At 37.7% G+C, this 21160-nt stretch overlaps 2 protein-coding genes across 2 annotated transcripts; both read left to right on the forward strand.

The window, feature by feature from the left end:
• The first annotated feature begins 604 nt into the window (after window positions 1-604).
• LOC110428699 (PLATZ transcription factor family protein) lies at window positions 605-4143 on the forward strand. The gene is made up of 4 exons (XM_021444604.1): window positions 605-999; window positions 2714-2788; window positions 2942-3082; window positions 3440-4143. Exons 1-4 carry the CDS (start codon window positions 823-825, stop codon window positions 3773-3775), a joined length of 729 nt encoding a protein of 242 aa, XP_021300279.1. The 5' UTR covers window positions 605-822; the 3' UTR covers window positions 3776-4143.
• Window positions 4144-14247: 10104 nt separating this feature from the next.
• On the forward strand, window positions 14248-20176 carry RAN1 (copper-exporting ATPase / responsive-to-antagonist 1 / copper-transporting ATPase (RAN1)). Its single transcript, XM_021444532.2, has 9 exons — window positions 14248-14768; window positions 15837-16451; window positions 16766-17195; window positions 17403-17728; window positions 17930-17988; window positions 18088-18430; window positions 18640-18840; window positions 18927-19184; window positions 19481-20176. Exons 1-9 carry the CDS (start codon window positions 14457-14459, stop codon window positions 19955-19957), a joined length of 3021 nt encoding a protein of 1006 aa, XP_021300207.1. The 5' UTR covers window positions 14248-14456; the 3' UTR covers window positions 19958-20176.
• Window positions 20177-21160: the final 984 nt, after the last annotated feature.

Below are 21160 nucleotides of genomic sequence, written 5' to 3' on the forward strand. Positions count from 1 at the left end.
AAAAGCCAAAGGCCGAGGAGGGATGATGTGTAGGGTATAGTACCATCGTACGCAGAGAAAGAAAGAGGGGAGTGCAGATTGGTGGGCTGCCTTCCCGCCATTACCATCATTCCACGTCACCACTGCCCATCTCTCTCTAAACTTTTATTCCGCGAAAATTACAGAGCACTACTACTACTGCAGTGCATGTTTTGCTTTCTTTTATTTATTTATTTTCTTTTATTTTGTTTTTGGATCAGTGTAATTCTAGTATAGTCTTGCTTGGATCAGCTTTGCTTGTGTTTTTTTCTGGGATTTTTTTCCCATTAATTGTCTCAGTTAATCTCCATTGTTGTCTTTAGAAGGACAGGAATATGAGAAAATGGTCTCTCATTCTCTCTCTTCCACATCTGTTAGAGAATAGAGACTAAATAGATAGAAACGACAATAATTCTGGAACCTCCTGTGGGGTGTGTACACTGTATACATAGCCAGAGCATGTAGAAATATTACCAATACAAACTCAGTTTTGTATTTTCTTCTTAAAGTATATATATATATATATACATTTAAAAGAGAGCATTAGAGCATTGGGTCTTCAATATTCTCCGTGGTATAAAACAAAGCTCTCAAATTATATAAACCAAAATCTGTACCAATTTTGAATATATAAAACTTAGAATTCTTTTTCAGAGGGTGAGAGAGAAAGTTATATAATGGCAAGAGACGAAAATACTAGCACTTTGTTATATTAATACTAGCTAGATAGTAGAAGTGGTGGTGCTGGTGGTGGTGTTACTGTTGCCTGTTGGCCAAGAAGAAGAAGAAGGATCAGGAGAGTTAATGGAAATGGTGGTGAAACCTGCATGGCTAGAGGGATTGATGGCAGAGACATTCTTTGGGGTTTGTGGGGTCCACGAGAGTCGCAGGAAGAACGAGAAGAACGTCTTTTGCTTGCTGTGTTGCCTTAGCATCTGCCCCCACTGCCTCCCTTCTCATCGCTCTCACCCTCTCCTTCAGGTTCTCACTACTCAATATCTTTTGCATATATATCACCAGTACTGAACGCATATGATACTAGTACTATTCACTATTCACTTTTACTGTGCATGTATCCCACATAATTCTGCAAGTTTCATTCTTCGCCTTTTGCAAAAGCCAGTTCCTTTTTGCTGGTCACCCTCAATTCTTTTGTGGGTACCTGAGAAATTCTCTGAATTCTATCCCTCTTACTTCGTCTTCTGCTCACAGATACATTTCCCGGTTTCTGTTTTCAGTGTTTCTGATGCCTGCCAGCCTCAAGTTTCAACAATTTTAATCAACAAATTGCACCATATATATATCTGTTCTCTTCTCTCCCCCTCTGTCTTTCAAATCTTTCTTTTTTGTAGCCTAGTTTCCTAAATCAGTTCTCTGTTTATACTTTTTCACTGGTTACAGACCTCAATTCTTTTTAACTCTTGAATTCTGTATGGATGCTTGTACCACGAAAAAGAAAAAGATTTTTCTGGATACAATCCCAGGCTGTTCTAGCCTCTGTACAGAATTCACGGGCACCTATGCAATGGGTACAGGGAATTACTTTTAATTCTTTTTTTTTTATTTAAGTTGAAGACAATTTTACTACAATTCCCTTTCAGTTAGCTTTCAAACAGTTTTATGCTTCAATTCTGCAATTGAATTCATTATCCTGCTTATTCCTGGCTTTTCAACAGTTCTCTTCTTTTCTTTCGACCCTATACTCTCTTGAGGAAACACGTTTTTATTTTCTGATGGAAGCTGATAATAACTGATGGTACTTCTTCTGTCTGTGATTTCAATAGTTTCTGGTGCTTCACTGAAATCTCACTCAAACCCTTTTCTGATATATTCTAGTCTATCCTTCTTCAGAACTTTTTTTTTTTCATGCAATTGTCTTTTGTATCTTTCAACTTACGGAGTTAGCGTTAATTTTTATTGCTTGAAACATATGTAGTAGCATACAACTGAGATTAGTAAATTTTATCTATGTTTGCTGGGCTGTGTTGCATATTAATTTACATTTCAGCAAATTATTTTCTTAAAACTTGCTGATCAGTCTTTAATTACTTGCAAGAATCTCTAATTCACTTCATCTTGTTCCAGGTTATGGTTTTTAAAGTTTTATTTAAGGTGGTGTGTCATTCTAGAAATGGTTTATCATGTGCTTCCTTGATTCCAACTTTTTGGATTTGGTTTGTTTCCCATATGTGGAAGATTTCTTTTTTATCCATTTTCTCTGCAAAGGTTTCTCAGCTGTTGCTTTCAAAGATAGTGAAAGTTTGACCCAATATCTCTCTCAATTCAATTCCCCCCATTATTTTATTTTGACAAAAGAAAAGAGGGTCATTACTAATTTACTATTCTCGACATACCTAAATTCATTTTTCTAAATCTGTTGGTTGCCTTGCCTAAAATTTCACCTAGATTCCAATATGGCAGGAGACACAAGTTACTGGTATCAGATTTACCATGAATTGTAAAATACTAGTTACATCAGGACTCAAATTCACCTTGTTCAGTTACAGTTAAGTTACTTTCATTCATAATTCAGTTATATTGCTTTGTACTAGTGCTAATCTTTGAGGCTTCTGGGCATGAAAAGTATTGGTAATTCAATCAGATCATGATGGGGATTTTTGAATTGAATTACGGGAAATGTCTTTTATTTATTTATTTTTGTTTGTGTATGTTCTAAATGTGCGCCATGTGACAGGTGAGACGATATGTCTACCACGATGTGGTTCGGTTGGGAGATCTTGAAAAGCTTATTGAATGTTCCTATATTCAGGTATTTTGCAAAATTGAACAGAAATTATGCTTTGTAGTAGAAGTAGTAGAAGGAGGAGTAACGTATGATATTGATTATGCTGGATGACAGAGAAACAGTAATTGTAAATGTGAAAACTATAATTAGTATTTTATCTTTTACTTTGTTTGGCAGCCCTACACCATAAATGGTGCCAAAGTGATATTCTTGAATCAGAGGCCCCAATCAAGGTCATGTAAGGGCTCTGCCAACATTTGCTTAACTTGTGACAGGATTCTCCAGGAGCCATTCCACTTCTGTTCTCTCTCATGCAAGGTCCATTTCTTACTTCAATGTTTGTTCTTTTCAAAACAATCTTCTCTTTCTTGACTCAGCAGCAGCAGCTGTACCCCCACCCTTCACTGTTTCTAAGAGTGTATCCTAAGCTCTAAGGCCATGTTTAGTTGCAGTTCTAGAAAATTTCTTGCTATGGTTATTTCTTAATTTAGCTGCAAACTCCTGCAATAAATCCCACGTAATTGGTTGTGATAGCAAAAAGAACACGGCTGACAGTTTCTTAAAACTGTGGCTTCCCCTCCCTCATCTCCTGCTTTTAATTCCACCAACCAACCCTCTCTTCTTGTCTTGATGCCGCTTAATTGGTAACTAGCTAGTGAAAATGTATATGCGCAGGTGAATCACTTGGCGGATCAAGGGGAGGATCTGTCAACCATTCTACACAAGATTGATGAATCAGATTTTGCATTCTCACAATTTGAGGGGTTAAGAGTGGACGGCCCCGAGCTCATTGACGACGATCAAATCACTCCAAACTCCATCCTAGAGGACCCTTTGCAGTACAAAGGATCATCGTGTTCGAACGAGACCACCGTAGCCAATTCAGAAATCTCACTACGAGATACCCAGGTTGGGAGGAAGAAGAAAAAGGGCAGTGGTTTCCTTGGAGGCATTGTTCTCTCCCTCGGCAACAAGAGGAAGGGTGCTCCCCAAAGGGCTCCTCTTTCTTAAAAAACCAAAACAATCTTGGCAGTCACTCAAAAATCAAAAATTAGAATATGAAAAATTGTTTAGGTTACATCTCACTACATGTTCATTACTATGTGCTACTGGGGTTGCTCATGGTTTAATTAATCTTCGCTTAAGTATGGTTAATTTTTGATTCGAGCTAGTGATGGAGTTTTCTCCCTTTTTTGGTCTCTTTTCCCCGCAATCAGAATTGGCATGGGGCATTTCCATTACTGACTTAGGTGGATTGATGATAGTCTCATGACTGCCACCAATTTTGTGTTCATGTAATGGAACTTGCGGTGTATATGATTTTAAGTATTTATCTCCATTCAAAACTTCAATGGGTTGTTGTATTACAATTTGCTTTGCTTAGTAGAAAACAACATTTCCTTTTTCAATGATTTTTCTTCTCGTAACACGAAATAGTACCATCAATACTGTGATCATCTTTCTCGTGAACATATTTTTTATCTTCTTTTAATCTGGGAGGCTGGAAACTAATTAAATATTATGTACAAGGAAGAACATAAATGTTGAGTGTCGTAAAGACTAAAATGAAGGCAAATGACATGACTGGACAATCATACATTTATGAATTAAATGATCAGAAGGAAAACGTACCCTCAGCAAGTCAAGATCAGACGTACCTGCTTTCCCACACTCAGCACAAAGTCATTCCCCAATTATTTATTGTGTTGTCAATGCAGAGTAACAACTCTAATTCATTTTATTATTCCTGCCTTTCTTTTCGAGATGTTTTTAAAATAAAGTTTTTTTGTGTAAGAAAACAAAGGGTTAATTGGGTGCGAAGCAACATGTAATCTGAAATGCTTGGAAGACATAAAAGGGCGTCACGGGAGAGCCGAGAGTCGATTCAGATAATTAATAGGATTTGCCAATGCTTTGGCAATTGGCAATTGGCAATTGGCAAATGACCTATTTCAATTTTGTTATTTTTGTTTATTTAAAATTGAACAAAATTAAAAATATATTATAATAAAATTTATGGTTCACATGAATAGAATATTTTAATTTTTATTGTTTTTTTTTTGCTTAAAAATTAATTAAGAATGAAAGGATATATAGTGGTAAATTTCAGTAAAGTAAGAAGTGAATAGGGCAGGTGATGGTGAATAGGGCTTTGGTGGATTATATGGTGTACAGGGGTGATCTTAGTACGGTTGCCACGTCTTCCTTTCTCCTATTCAGAAGACAAACATTGCCAGGGTGGACAATAACACCCACACCAACCAACAACTTTGTTAAGGAATTGTGTCCAACCGTACGTTTTGTTTTTCTCTTACTATACCTGTATCTTACAGGTTACTCCTTACTAATTAACTACTGTTTTAGTGTCCTAGGACTAGGTATTATTTTACAATACCCAAAAGCCTTAGCTACCTATTGAGATATGTTGGTAAAAAGATAGATGGGTGAATGAGGCAATCTTAATTGCAAGATGAACCGAGATAAGTTTGAATGGAAGGCAGCAGCACTGCCTCCAAACGGGAAAAGCGGGCTAGCGTTAGCAAAGCTAGCTGGTTTCAGATATGGGGGATTTGAATCCTGAAATGCAAACACAAGCGTTTGTAGACTGGAAATGTTAGTATTTTCTTTTTGTTTTTTGTTTGTGTTTGATTGTGAAAATCAAGGGGGGCTGCTAAGTGGTGTCTCACTCGTTCGACAGAGAGAGTCCAGCAAAGAGTGATATGCTTGGCTTACCTGCTGCCTGCCCTTTGCTGCACTAAACCCGAGGTCTCTTGTATCAGCTTCATCCCCACCACATGCTGCTCTACCATTGAGCTGAGCCCTTGGAATCTCTCAAGTTTCAACTTTCAACTCCCAACAAACAAAAAACCTTCATCTTTTCAGTTTGCTCCTCTCTAATGCTCTTATAGATGCCTGTTGAATCTCTTCTTAATTTGATTACTTCTTCTTTATGATATTCTAGGTGAAGACCCCAAATTAGTAATTGCAACAATACTAAAAGAATAGGGCAATGCAAGTTTCTATGAATTGTTCTTTTATATATATATATATATTTGTTTGATGAGACAGAATGAACGTACTTGTATATGAAGATGCAAAAAGTCAATTGTTTGTGTCAGTACATAACGAGGGATCCAATAGTGGGGGTGGGGGGGAGAAAGGGAGAAGCCCATGTCATGTGTTAGAAAACATTTTAAAAAAGAAAATGATGGAAGTGACGCCACATGGAAAGTGGTGTATGGCTCTCAACATGTGAAGAGGACCACATTCATTGATAGATTGGAGTCAGAGGAATCACATGGGTTGTCACGTTGTAATCCGGCTGCCACAATAAAAAGTGTAAAACCCTAGGCAGAGCTTCGCCGGACATCAAGCACACCAGGGCTGGAGGGAGGGGGCAGTTTGACGTGGCCATGTATGATCTCTCTTCTCATGCAACTTCGAGTAATATGGGCTTTTTGTTTCACTCCCAATTCCTCAAACAATTCTTTCCGATGATGTTAGCAAACAGTAGGGTTTGGATGCAGAGTGGGACGGAACCAAAGCTTTAATTAATGGATTGGGTGGCAATGCCATAGTCACAGGCCCCCAAAGTTTCCCATAACTTGTTAAACGCCATTGCATCTTTGAAGCTGCAGCAGAGATTGCCACTCGCACTTAATTTGGGACAAAATTTACCCCTTTTTGCCTTTCACTAATTCCCTGATTAATGAATTCTGTCCAAAATACCGAAACCACTTTCAGTGCACAGTCTTGCACGGATTCTTCTATTGAAATTCTATCAAATATTTGTCATCCATGTGATCTTTCTCTTGTTAAAACAGGGGAGTTGGGATGAGCATGATCAATGCCATATAGTGGCATAAAGGTATTTTCAGATGTGGAGTTTATGTGAAAAAATGGAGAGGGGGTTGGCTGAATCAACAACAACAATAACAAACAAAGAAAAATCGAAGAAAAAAGGAGCCCATGGGCCTATAATATGGACTCCCATGCAGAATTTTTTCGTATTTGCAGAGGCATATATTCATGGGCCCTTCAATGAGAATTCCAAGGCAGTACAATTATATAGTAGTAGCATTAACCAAATCAATAAAGCAATAGAGTAGTAATGTGGCGTGTGGCTTCCGAGGTGAATAAGTTGGAGGAAATCTAAAAAGGGCTGTGATTGATTTGACTTAGGAGGTCCTTGTTTTGTTATCATAATGGTAATGTCATTCACCATGGGGAACAAGGCCTTCAAAATGAGATTAGGCAGCCAATCAGGGTTAAGGCTCGTGACTAGTTGTGATGCAGGTTCATCGTACCCAATCACCAGTGTGGGCTTTCATTTTTCCTTGACCTTTTCGGGAGTGCTCCAATCAACATTCAGAAGGCAGAGAAACCAGCAGGGTTGGTAATTGGTTTAATTAGTCTGGTGGGACTTGGCAGAGGCAGAGTCACCAGGTAGCAGGTTCCATGTTCAATAAAGGCGACCTTTTCCAATTGGTCACACTGTTTTAGCCAATGCCGATTACTGTCCAACTTCAAACTTTGGTGCCATTGAATTCACTTAACCCAATTCAGTTGGTCCCTCAGGATTAAATTGCTCCTTCTTTCTTCCTCTCTTCATATCTTGGAGCTCATAACAATAAAATTTCTTACTTTTTTAATCACATTTTAAAATAAATAAACAGGATAAATTCACAGAAACTGAGACCCTTCTCCTTGTGTGTTTTGATGAATATTTTACCACTTTCTCTTCCTTTAATCCTAGAACATTCAAAATATGTTTATGTTCACTCCAAGAACATACATGGTGCTTCTATTACGAAATTGTATATCCAAGTTCATGCAAGTATTAATATTTCTTCACGAAGATTGAACAGAGAATTTAGTTAAACTCAAGGAACCTTGGCAAATTCGAAAGCACTACGAACAAATCCTTTTTCCAAAAGGAACTCAAAACCGATCACGGGATTGTTCAAGTGCAAATATGTATATGTACTCTATGGTCAATGTCAAAGAAAAATATAGCAAATTGAGACAGCCTAAAGTGGGAGTCCAAATTGCAGAAAGACTAAGAGTTGTTGAATGTATTGTCATTTCTTCTTTTGACTCAATTATACGATAGGATATGCTCATTCAGCAACTTGTTTATGCAATTTGACTGAAGGAATAAATTTTGGATAACAAAAAAATATATTTAAAGGAAAGGACGTGAAATGCATGCATGTCGCGAATAACACCAATTTTCTTCACCATGGTCGACCCTTGCTTTTCTCCAGCTAATTATTCAAGTACGGAACCCACATGACTTGACCTGCTCTTCACTCAATATAATTCATATGTTAACGTTATAGATAACTCCAATTTGTATGGATGGAAATGGAAACGGGATAAAAGTAATTTGATGCCAAAATGTCACTCGATTTAATTTACCAATCTTTTTACAATATTAATATAATTGTAAAAGAATATGCAACTGTTGCCAGAAATCATAAGCATGCAAACGAAACTAAAGAATGGAGACGGCAAAGTGGTACTGGTTTGCGTGGCCAGAGGGATAAAAAATGGGAATAGAGAAACAGTAGGGCCTAGACTTGACCTGATATCGGACAGCATTAGGCAGAAGAACGGAAGACTACTGTACCAACACAGAAGCCTTTGTATGGTCTCTGGGTATCAAGAAACTTAAGAGAGGAGAGAGTAAAATTTTGAAGGAAAAGAGGAACAAGAATTTGGGGTTGGGGTAAATCCTCAGAGCACCATGAGTGGTTCGTTCCAGTTGCCAATGATTGATATGTTTTGCAAAAGGCTATAAAATATATGATAAAATAGTGAAAGAGGTGACAGACTTATTTAATCCCTGCAGAGAATCTGAGCACAAACAACGGTAGCTGGGGGACTTTGAGATTGGCTTCTTGAGACACAAAGATGGAGAAAAAGAAAGCTCAGTCCCATCTCATCTCATTAGGTATCATCCATCCCTGTCATGCTTCCTAACTTGTCAGCCTTTGCAACTTGCAGTACATCTGTCTCTCTCTCTCCTCATTCACTTGCCTCTTGGCGGCTTGTTGTGTCACCCTCTTGTAACCATTGGATAGTTTCAAGTTACTTGTCTTTTACTCCGTCATGCTTTTGACTTACCCGGCATTTATGCAGGTGTATAGGTATATAATTGTTCTTCACAAAGTTTTTCTTGGCTGGCAGATCATAGCTTTCACGGGTGCTAAGTATGGCTTTAAAACTAGGTGGTTTTTAACAAAATCATATAAAGGGCTCTAAAGCACATAAAATTTGAGATTGAAGCTATGAAAATTCAAAGATTTACTGTAAGGATGGCACTGCAGTTTAAGAATTATTCTTAATGGTTAAATCAATTCAATGACAGGCTGTGGCACGTGCAGACACCGCTTGCATTTGCATGCAGAGATGCTAGAGGGGGGGACTCGTGGGGGAGTTGTGGCATAAAGGCTAAACCTGGCGATAAGGAAAATGGAAATGAGGGGCAGGTTTGGGTGAATAACTGATGAATGAAGGTTATCAAAGCATATGAAAGGAAATGGTGATACCCAGAGAGACCGGGAGAAAGAGAGCAAAGAGGCAGCTGTACCACCACCAGCATCGAAAACTTTGTTTTGTTTTGGTTCTCTCTCTCTCTTCTGATTGTGTCAGCCTTGGGATATTTTCACATTCGCAACGCAACGTGATGTGTGAAAAGAAAAACAAATGGGCATCCTTTTGTCACACTGTGTGTAATCTTGTTAGAAGAAACACGGAGGTGGCAATGGACCCAACATCATCAGATATCCAGAACCTATCATTGTCCGACTGCTTTGACCATTGGTCTCTCCTTTCCTTCTTACCCTATGAACCTTTCTAATCCTTCTGCAACTCTACTAGTAGGTAGCTTCTGCTCCTACACCTGTCGGCTAGCATCTTTAACGTCACATCTTTTTGAATTGCTTTGTCCTTGCTCCTCCACCACCTGCTGTTCACCGTATCCCAATCCCAACAAGCTCATTCTTGTGTGAATGTCCACAAGCCCAAAAATTGAAGCCTAGAGGGAAGAAGAACGAGACCCATTAGAAAATCCACTTAGCAACTTGGGAGGAAATCGATAATGAAGATCCTTCATCAGTAAGGAGAACTTTTTTGGCCCACTTCGATTTGGATTTAGAAACGTATGTTTACCAATTTGTACCAAAATCCCAATAATTACATGGAAATAATCTTACAAATTTTCTGTTTGCAATTTTATTTATATGAAAAAATGGATATATAAACTAGTGTATATTTTCAAAATGCTATATAGTTTTTCAATTTACCCTTCATTATATTAAAATTGAAATAGCCGCACAAATATTCTATTTGCACCATGTTGAAACTTGAAATCAAACGCACTATTTTACAAAGAGGGTGTTTCTTTTTTGTTTTTTTTCCTTAAAGGGACAATAAAAATTTCTTTCAGAATTTCAAATATTTCAACAAAATATTCAGTGGATGATAACTTTTTTGACGGAATATTTGGCCCATAAATGAAATATGTTATAAAAACTTTGACAGTATGAAAATTTTTTGACGTCCGAAACATTTCCAATTATAATTTTTTGATTGGTAAACTTCTTTGAAAATTTATTACAAAATAATAAAATTAACTTTCAATGATAATCCGCCAAAAATCTGTTGAATTTTTTTTTTTATCGAGAAACACACGATTTGCGGTAGTGGAACTCAGTGTTTGATTTCCTCCTTTTTCTGGCAATAACTCCCTTTAATATAAGGACTTGAGAAGCGATTCTTTAAACCTTGATGATAGGTGAAGTGAGAAACATTGTTAATTTAATGGTTTAATTTAAAAAGAAAAGGGTGTTTACCTAACTTGACCCCTTTTTTACAACAGTAGCTTGTTCAGATGGCATGGGATGGATTGCCATTATCTTCCTGGGAAACTAATTAAGGCGTGGAAAGCACTGCGAGATCAGTGAATGCTGGTCACACAAGCAAACTCATGCATGCAGCCATGAAAGAAACCTCCAATATTAACTATGACGTTAAAGATGATCGATCCATCCACTTGCTTTAATTTGTTTTGCTTTACTTTTGTCTTTATAATAGCAAAATTGCTCACAAACATCATGACCACCCATTCCAATACCCAAAAGCTAGCTTGCTTTTTATGCCTTTTGCCTCCTGGTTTCGATAGGGTTCCTGGGAAAGAAAAGCCCCGCAATCAGCTTTTTTATGGCTAAAACCTCTTCCTCACGCATCTTTGAGAAGCCCACTATTCGTTCTGTTCTGCTGCTCCACAGTCAATTGACAGACGCCATCACCAACTTAATTTGTGCTTCGCTGAATCAACAGCTCCTTACTTTGTTCGTCCAAACTACTATTAAACCCCAAGTGTCATAAAATGTGATCAAACAACATATTGGAGTTGGTACGTACGGAGTTATATTCCGATACCCATATGATATATATATATATATATATATTTTCTATCACATGTTCAATTTTATATTATAATCGATTGAGAATCTTAATTCTTAAATTCTAAATTTTCAATCCTGAATTTTAAACTTTAATAATAAAATCAAGTAATTAATGATAAAAATACATTAATATATATAAAAGACATGGGATGAAACAGAAGATTGTTGTTACTCAAAACGCTCTTGTACCAAATGTTGACGTTTATGCGACAATTAGCAAAAGCCTAACATATATAGCAGGGGATGAATTTGGTGGACAGATTAGTGATACCGAACCATAACTAACATTGTTCCAATGACGTTGCACCAACCTCCAGCAGATCACCTGCCCCTTGACCGCCCTATTACAGAAACCAAACCCTTTGATTAATTATTCTATTATATTTTCGACAATATTCATTTCTTTAACGTCCAAATCACTCCATTCATTTGTCTTCAAACATAAAATCAATAATACCCCCTCAACAAAAATAGTAGTGATGGAGCTTTCTTTAGTTCGATTTTTAGATGCAGTTGGTATGTTATCTATCTAATGTACAGATATAGAGTGTTAATTAGGTGACTACTTGTTGCGATTGATGTTTTGGTAAATAATACCCAAAATTTTATGCATCCAACTACAAGTACCAAGCTAGCCTAGCCCCTTCATCCATTTGGATGGTCATAGCCTCATATAGTACAATTCCGTAGTACATATTCCACTCCTAATTAATTTGAGTAAATTAGAACTTAAGCAACTGATATCAAGTAGGTATACCATTCCGCCAAGCAATATTAGATTTTTCCTATTTTGCATAATATACATATATATATATATATTTATGACAAAGTCCATATCTAAGCATAGATGGGGATAGAATGAAAGAAATTTGGGTCAAATTAACTTGCCTAAAATAGTATCTAGGGACCTATTGGGATGTGCAACATTGATGAAAATCATGGACTAGTTCAGTAACATGATCATACTACATATATATATGTTACATTATTGGCAGCAAATCTAGCTGCTAGTTTTTCTTGGATTTTATAATTGTTCAAAAGTTTATATTTAAGGAGACACTTTTATTTATGCAAAATTTTAACGAAAATATCCTATTTTTAATAATGTGAAAAGTGTCAATTTGAAGCCTAAACCATTGATTGCTTGGGGTCTAATAGTTATTTTCAAAGTTCAAAATTTTTCAAAATTTTAAAATAGGTATGCGAGCAATATTGAACTTGCAAGCCTAAGTGGACTACCTGAGTTTCGAAACTTTTAAACTTTTTATTTGTTTAATTGTGATTGTTTCTTTCATATATACTTTATTGATGAAAACATCAACTCAAGGAAAATTTTAGAATTCTAATTAGATTAATTTCTTATACGTTTTGGGTAAAACTTATTGAAACTGATTGAATCTGGAGTATTCGAAGAGTGGAAGTAGAACGCAATTGAAAAAAAAAAAGAAAGGTGCACGACAATACGTGAAAATTATGGTTCCCACTGCCAAAATAAAGCCATGAAAGTGGTGGGGGAAACAAGAGGATATGGAACCATGCTTGGATATCCATTATATTTGATGTTGGCTTTGTTTCTTTTCTGTCCTGGTACGTCATACGTGCATGATTGTTCTTCTTTTCATAACTTTAGTTTCTTTGCCTGGTCAATTAGTGGAAGTAAGGTCATCCTTCCAACAAAGCTTTGTTACAATGAACTGAAGTTTGCCTTGTGAAAATTGCTGAATGGAGTGGCCCAAAAAGCATATATATATATATATATATATATATATGGTAGCTTTTTGAGAGAGGATAATGGTGTCAACTCCTATTAAAAGTTAAACAGTAAACTTCTTCAACCAACAAAAATATACGAGGCATGAAGAAGATGCAGCTATATCATATACACCTTTGCGAGAAGAAGGAATAAAGACCCCAAAAGGAGAAGAAAGGGGTTTTGAATGTTGACCTATAACGTAAAGAGCAGGAGACGTAACGTAAATGGCGGTCAATGCCACCTGGTGGCTACCGTGTCTGATCTGATAAAAAATAAATAGAGGGTTCAGACTGAACGAAACGACCATTTCTTGTCCTCTTTCGGGGTTTGGCTCTCCCTCGGTCTCCTCCATTCTTGACCATTTTTACACGATAATAAATCTATTATTAACACGTTAATCAGGTGCTGATTATTATAATAATTATAATCAGAATCAGGATTAGTTTAAATTATTAGCTTGCAGTTGTCTGGAACTCATGTTACTCTCCATTCCCATTCCCATGGCCATCCCATCCCTCATCGCATCCATGTGAGACTTGTTTTTCTTTCGATATTCTTTTAAAGTTATTATGGGGGGTTTGAGCCAATCTAGAAGTAGAAGAGCTAAGCACAAGTTTTCAATTTTAGAAAAATATTTATTACTTTTTCATCCTCAATTATCATACTCTAATATGATTAATAATGAGCTAAGGATCGTCCGCAGGTTTCTTCCTTTGTTTGAAACCATGGGCGAGTCTGAAAACAGGACTTGTAATCATCAAATGTAAATGACAGCATCGATAATAATAAATAGTAATAAACGCAAGTTTTTAATTAATCCAACGTTGGTGGCTGATTAAATATAAACAGTAGACTTTTTCTACCACCAATACGCCTCGCATTCGTCGCTCGGCGGCAAAATGGCCGCCTTCCACCCCTGGTTTTCACCTGCCACGCCGTCACAAAAATTTTTAATGAGAAAATACAAATTTACTTGCTTAATTACTCTATTAGTTTTAAGTTAATCAGTTAATACTAGTAGGTTTTAACTGGTTTAAGTTAACGAGTTCATTTACGTAGGCCTTCGGCATAGATTTTTGATTAGGTGTTACATCAAAAGACAGGACAGGGCCCCACATCCCTATGTGTGTAGTACAACTTCGACAGTATCTGCCAAGTACAAAGGTGGTCCAACGGTGATTCCGCGAATAACATAAGGGCAGTTTGGTAGTTGTGGAAACACCCAACCCAATCCCAACTTTTCTAGTTGAAAAATTGCTGTCTCCACCATCTCCTTCGGAAATCTCTCCTAACACACTTTCATTTCTTTTATATCTTCTTCTTTATTATTATTAATTATAGTAATATCTTACATTTCTATAAATAAATATAATAATTTCCCTTGTTTCCCTCTACTTTCCTCGCTGCCTCTTCCCCTGTGATTAATTTCATCTCCGTTGAATCTTTTTTTGGTTGTGTGCCTTAAATGTCGCCGACCATGAGGGACCTGCAGCTCACGCAAGTGGCCGGTGGCAGGAGATCGCCACCTCCCGATAACGATTCCGTCGACATGGAGGAAGGTACGCGGCTTCTGGATTCATACGACGACGGAGATGATAATTCAGGGAGTATCCAAGAGGGCATGCGGAGAATTCAGGTGAGTGTAACGGGGATGACGTGTGCAGCCTGCTCCAACTCTGTGGAGGGGGCTTTGAAGAGCATCAATGGGGTTTTCAGAGCATCCGTGGCTTTGTTGCAGAACCGTGCTGATGTTGTTTTTGATCCTATTTTGGTTAAGGTTACTGCTCTTTGCTCTCTTTTTCCTATTTTAATCAAGGTTGTTGGGTTTGCTTAATTCGAGAAATTTAGTGTAATTACTTCATTTCGTGTTTGACTTTCGATTATGGTCTTCGGTTTTCAAGTAGTGAAAATCGGCTTAATTCATGTATCGTCAAGTCTACAAGTTGACTGTTTTCATTTATGCTTCGCTTACATACTTTTGCTTTAGTATATTCTTGTTAGAAATATGGTGTAGAGCTTTTTTTCTTCTGTTTTAATTTTTATAATGCTATGTCTGAGTTTTAGCTTTAATGGTAGCCAAACTCTGTGACAGAATGATCATGATTTCTGACTTTTAGACCATGTTTCATCATGGTTACTACATCAATTTATAGTGTCTGAATCATTAGTTACTCGATTTAATTGGGATTGACAAAAACATTTTGATGATTGTTGATGTTTGATCCCTCTCTCACACACATACGCACGCGTGCACACACACAGAGAACACCTACATGGACATGGTGGTGCACCTATAGTGTTTGCTTTTCATTTGGTGTTGAAATCATTAATTGCATTTTGCTAAAGCAATAGTATTGACTCTAGGCTAAAGTTATTTATCATTGCTATTACTTCTTGAACTGATGGTGTCTCTGTTAGGTTTACTTTATCACTTTCTTTCATCTAACGGGGTTTCTATATAATGAATTTTTTTATCTTTAATTTTTTGTGGGGAGAAAGTTTCACACGACTGTAATATGGTAGTGTATATGTTTTGTGCAGTTAGAGGAGGACTGAAGCTTTATTCTGTGCTTTCACCTGTTTTCAGTCATGAAATACATATTTGGCTAACAAGCAACTTTTGAACAGCTTCTGTATTTTTTGCCGAATAGCAGAATAAAAAAAAAGATGAACGGTATCTTTTCTTCTTTGGGAGGGGTGGGTGGGGTTCTACTATAGTCTTATGCCTGGTACTTGAAACCCCTATTTGTCTTGGATTCAATGCACGTGCTTGAATCAAATGTATGTACTTTGAAAATGATCTTGTATGAACTGAATTTTTCTCTAACTCTTCCATGAAATTCAGGACGAAGACATCAAGAATGCCATTGAAGATGCAGGGTTTGAGGCAGAGATTCTACCTGAACCCAGCAATGCTGGAACAAAGCCACGTGGAACGCTTGTGGGGCAGTTTACAATAGGGGGTATGACCTGTGCAGCCTGTGTCAACTCTGTTGAAGGTATTTTGAGAAATCTTCCTGGTGTTAAAAGGGCAGTTGTTGCCTTGGCCACTTCGCTGGGGGAAGTTGAGTATGATCCTACTGTAATTAGTAGAGATGATATAGTCAATGCAATTGAAGATGCTGGTTTTGAAGCCTCACTTGTACAGAGTAGTGAGCAGGATAAAATCATACTGGGGGTTGATGGTGTAATTAATGAGCTAGATCTACAGCTTCTGGAAGGCATACTTAGCGGCTTGAAAGGGGTCAGACAATTTCGTTTTGACAGAACTTCTGGAGAACTTGAAGTTCTCTTTGATCCTGAAGTTGTCAGTTCAAGATCCTTAGTTGATGGGATTGAAGGAGGAAGTAAGGGGAAGTTCAAACTATATGTTATGAACCCATATGCTAGAATGACTGCTAAAGATGTCGAAGAAACCTCAAACATGTTCCAGCTCTTTACTTCCAGTTTGTTTCTCAGTGTAAGTATTTTATGTCTCTTCTTTACTAGTTTTATTTTTTTGAGCTATGTTGCAGCATTTATTTTTCCTCTTGAACATATGTCTTCAACAAACTAAAGAGAAAGACTCTATAAGAGTCTGTATTGAAACTGTAGAAACTTTACATGAATGCATGATTATACTCTTGCCTTTTGGCCTTTATATAGCAGCATTTTTCTGGAGCCATACCACAGAAATGTGTTCTCTTATAATACAATGAAAATTGAAAATTATTGATTGGGAGGTCCCACTTCTCTTATTTCTTTCAAACTAATTGTTGGCATTTTCTGATCCAGATTCCTGTCTTTCTAATTCGAGTAGTTTGTCCCCATATACCGTTGTTGGACGCCTTTTTGCTCTGGAGATGTGGACCTTTTTCAATGGGTGATTGGTTGAAATGGGCATTAGTAAGTGTGGTTCAATTTGTTGTTGGCAAGCGCTTCTACGTTGCAGCAGGCAGAGCTCTTCGAAATGGTTCAACTAACATGGATGTTTTGGTTGCCTTGGGTACTTCAGCATCTTACTTCTACTCTGTTGGTGCACTTCTATATGGTGCGGTAACAGGTTTTTGGTCACCAACGTACTTTGAAACAAGTGCTATGCTGATAACATTTGTATTATTGGGAAAGTATTTGGAATGTCTTGCCAAGGGGAAAACATCAGATGCCATCAAGAAGTTAGTAGAACTTGCACCAGCAACAGCATTGCTGGTAGTTAAAGACAAAGGTATAGGTATCTTTATCTTTTCTTTTTTTTTGTAACTGTAGTTTGAAGTATGTCTAGGACTTCACTCTTGTTCTTGATGCTGTTTAACAAAAATTATTTAAATGATTGATAGTTTTATATGGTCTTAATTAGGATCATATTTAATGCCAAAAATGAAATTGAAGAACTATGATGAACTGAATGATTTCTGTTTTATTCTTTTTGCAGGTGGAAACATTATTGGGGAAAGGGAAATAGATGCTTTGTTAATTCAGCCTGGTGATACATTAAAAGTTCTTCCTGGTGCAAAACTTCCAGCAGATGGTGTTGTTGTATGGGGTTCAAGTTATGTAAATGAAAGCATGGTAACTGGTGAATCTGCACCTGTTTTGAAGGAGGTTGATTCACCAGTTATCGGGGGAACAATAAATTTACATGGTGCTCTTCACATAAAAGCTACCAAAGTAGGTTCTGAAGCAGTTTTGAGCCAGATAATTAGTTTGGTTGAGACAGCCCAGATGTCCAAAGCTCCTATTCAGAAATTTGCTGATTTTGTAAGTTTTCTTTAACTTTACATGTTTTTTCTAGTATATTTTGGTATTAAAGATTTATGCTCAATGTGATGGCATATCTGAGGTCATGGCTTTAAGTTGGAGGAAGAACATGGTTGTCATTGCTGAAGCTTTAGAGGCGATTATATTATCTTGCTTGCATGTTGTATTTTGTCCTTAACTCTAGGTTTCTATGGCTTGCAGGTTGCGAGCATCTTCGTTCCTACTGTTGTTACTTTGGCATTGTTCACATTGTTGGGATGGTAAGATCTAAATGGCTTATTTTGTGATATTCACCTTTTTGTGATATAAAATGTGTGTGACCCCATTTGATATTGGATTCTTTTGTTGATTGCTTGTAGGTATGTTGGCGGAGTTGTTGGAGCCTACCCAGAGGAGTGGCTACCAGAAAATGGCAATTACTTTGTTTTCGCTCTTATGTTTTCAATATCTGTGGTGGTAATTGCATGTCCTTGTGCTCTTGGCTTGGCCACTCCAACTGCTGTCATGGTTGCAACAGGGGTTGGAGCTAATAATGGTGTGTTGATAAAAGGAGGGGATGCGTTGGAAAGAGCTCAGAAGGTCAAGTATGTTATATTTGACAAAACGGGCACTTTAACCCAGGGCAAAGCGAAGGTCACAACTGCTAAAGTTTTCTCAGGGATGGATCGTGGAGAGTTCCTGACACTGGTGGCTTCCGCAGAGGTAATTTCTAATAGCCTAACTAGTTTCAAAACAATATTCCTCTCTCTCTGTTTATTTTTGTTCCATTTCTGGTTTCATGTCCTACATGAGTATGACTGCTACTCCCAAAAGAGCACATTTAAAATACAGACTTGCATTGAGAGGCACAGAAGAGCCTTCTTTTATGCATCTCAACTGGTACTGAATTTCCTTTTCTTCTCATTGCTTAGGCTAGCAGTGAACATCCTTTGGCGAAAGCAATAGTGGAATATGCTCGCCACTTCCATTTCTTTGATGAGAATTCGCTAACTGAAGATTCCCAAAATGGCAGCAAGGGATCCCTCCTTCCTGCATGGCTTCTTGATGTAGCAGAGTTCTCTGCTGTGCCAGGAAGGGGAATTCAGTGTTTTATTGATGGAAAGCGAGTACTGGTTAGTGTTTGGTCATAATTATTTATAAATTATGAGGCTTCAGAAGTTGTCCTATTATTCTTACCAAAAGTGGTGCTGTTGAACAGGTTGGTAATCGGAAGCTGCTAACAGAAAGTGGAGTTAGCATTCCTACTCAAGTAGAAAATTTTGTAGTGGAATTGGAAGAAAGTGCCAGGACAGGCATACTTGCAGCATATGGTGATAATGTGATTGGAGTTTTGGGAGTCGCAGATCCATTGAAGAGAGAAGCTGCTGTGGTTGTGGAAGGCCTAGGGAAAATGGGTGTCAGACCTGTCATGGTCACTGGAGATAATTGGAGGACAGCTCAGGCTGTTGCGAGGGAGGTTTGTATGCATACATGCATTTATAATATTTTGATGGGCTTTCTTTTGAAATTCTGCTTATCTGAATTCAATCATTAATATTGCATCAGATAAATTTAGTTTCCTATCTGGTATAAGCAGTAGAAAATGCTGTGCCTTTGGTGTGTCTGTGTTGGTATTTATTGGTTAGATGTAAGTGGCAAACTCATCTGACCTGCTCATACAAAAAAATTAAGATCACAATATGAGAGACTGTGCAGACTGTAGATTGTTAAAATATCTGTTCAGCATTAATCTAATTTACTGGTTTTGGACAGGTGGGCATCCAAGATGTGAGGGCAGAGGTAATGCCGGCTGGAAAAGCCGATGTTGTAAGTACGTTTCAGAAAGATGGAAGCGTTGTTGCTATGGTGGGGGATGGGATCAATGACTCTCCTGCTCTAGCAGCTGCAGATGTTGGTATGGCAATTGGGGCAGGGACAGATATTGCCATAGAAGCTGCAGACTATGTTTTGATGAGAAATAATTTAGAAGATGTAATCACAGCCATCGATCTCTCCAGGAAAACATTCTCTCGAATACGATGGAATTATGTTTTTGCCATGGCGTACAATGTGATTGCAATTCCAATTGCTGCTGGGCTTTTCTTTCCTTCACTAGGGATTAAGTTGCCACCATGGGCAGCTGGTGCCTGCATGGCTCTGTCTTCTGTAAGCGTCGTGTGCTCTTCTTTGCTACTTCGAAGATATAAAAAACCAAGACTTACCACTATATTAGAAATAACTGTAGAGTAGAAAAAAAATTTAAGAAAACATTTTCTTTTTTTCTCTTCAACTTCTTTAGGTTTCTGTTTTATAGCAAGGAAATTGAAGGGTGTGAGTGAATCATAAATTCCCCAATTTTGTGAATTTTCTTCTTTTCCCCTCCATTTGAGTCTTAGTGAATTGGGGATGAATTGTCCATCCCATTAACTGTAAATTTACATCCTTGTATAATATATGATCATTGATGCATTTGTGCCTCCCAATTTTCTTTTTTTGGTGCTCATGGTGTTCCTTTCTCTCTATATTTTTCCAAGTCTTATCATCCCATGTACCGGCCTTCGAAATGTAGTCTTACGTAATATCAATTCTATGGAAATATCATGACGACAGGAGCAGTGGCAGCTATTGCATTACATGTGCAGGGTGGATGGTTTTTGAGCCTCCTGAATCCAGACGGCCTTTGGTATTTGCATCTTAATAACTGCTATTTGCACGTGATGAATGATGCCCTTAGTTAGATGTCTGGCTAGCCCTACCAAGGGAAAGAGTGTTCCTGTGTTTTCTTGAATGCTCGTCATCATCAATTTCTGCTAAACTAAAAGTGAAAGTACAGATAGGGGATTCAACGTTTTGTCCCAACGAATCAAATTTCTTCAAGTGTGTTGAGATCTTTGCTTGGTTGTCAAATGTAATTCTCCTCGGCCCCTGGGTTGGAAATATATCGGAAGTTGTCGCAAAAGCTGATCAGCCAACTCACCAGCTGCTGGCTGTTCCTAATGTCTGGCAATTGGCAGCAAAGCCTTCTGTCGTATCACCCTGCGCGTTCAATTTTTTCTCTGAACTGCAACATTCTGTGTTTCAACTTTCAAATCAAAGAGAAATCTGATAAAAAACAAGGCCAGCAGGGTGCTACTGCTTGTGGCTTTTCCTGGAAAGTGAAGCACGGTTTTGCTTGGGCGTACTTATTACCATTAATATTGCAATTCAAGAACAAAAAATAGATAGAGCCATGGGTCTCTCTGAGTTTCTTTTTCTTGCCCTTTGGCCACCCTCCCTATGTATAAGAAGAAGAAAATTCTTTTTGCAGTCCCTTTCAAAGTACTAGTTTGAATTGAGGTTTCTTTCAACTGGATAAATGCGCTACCAGGGGGCTATGGACAATGTCCAATTTCATGTACAAGTTTCCCGGCGAAGCAACGAATGAGAGGGGATGCATGTTTAGCTTTATGGCGA

This window comes from Theobroma umbraticum, unplaced genomic scaffold (genome assembly GCF_002168275.2).
Source record: "Theobroma umbraticum cultivar Fairchild unplaced genomic scaffold, ASM216827v3 scaffold_1682.0, whole genome shotgun sequence".
Taxonomy (NCBI): domain Eukaryota; kingdom Viridiplantae; phylum Streptophyta; class Magnoliopsida; order Malvales; family Malvaceae; genus Theobroma; species Theobroma umbraticum.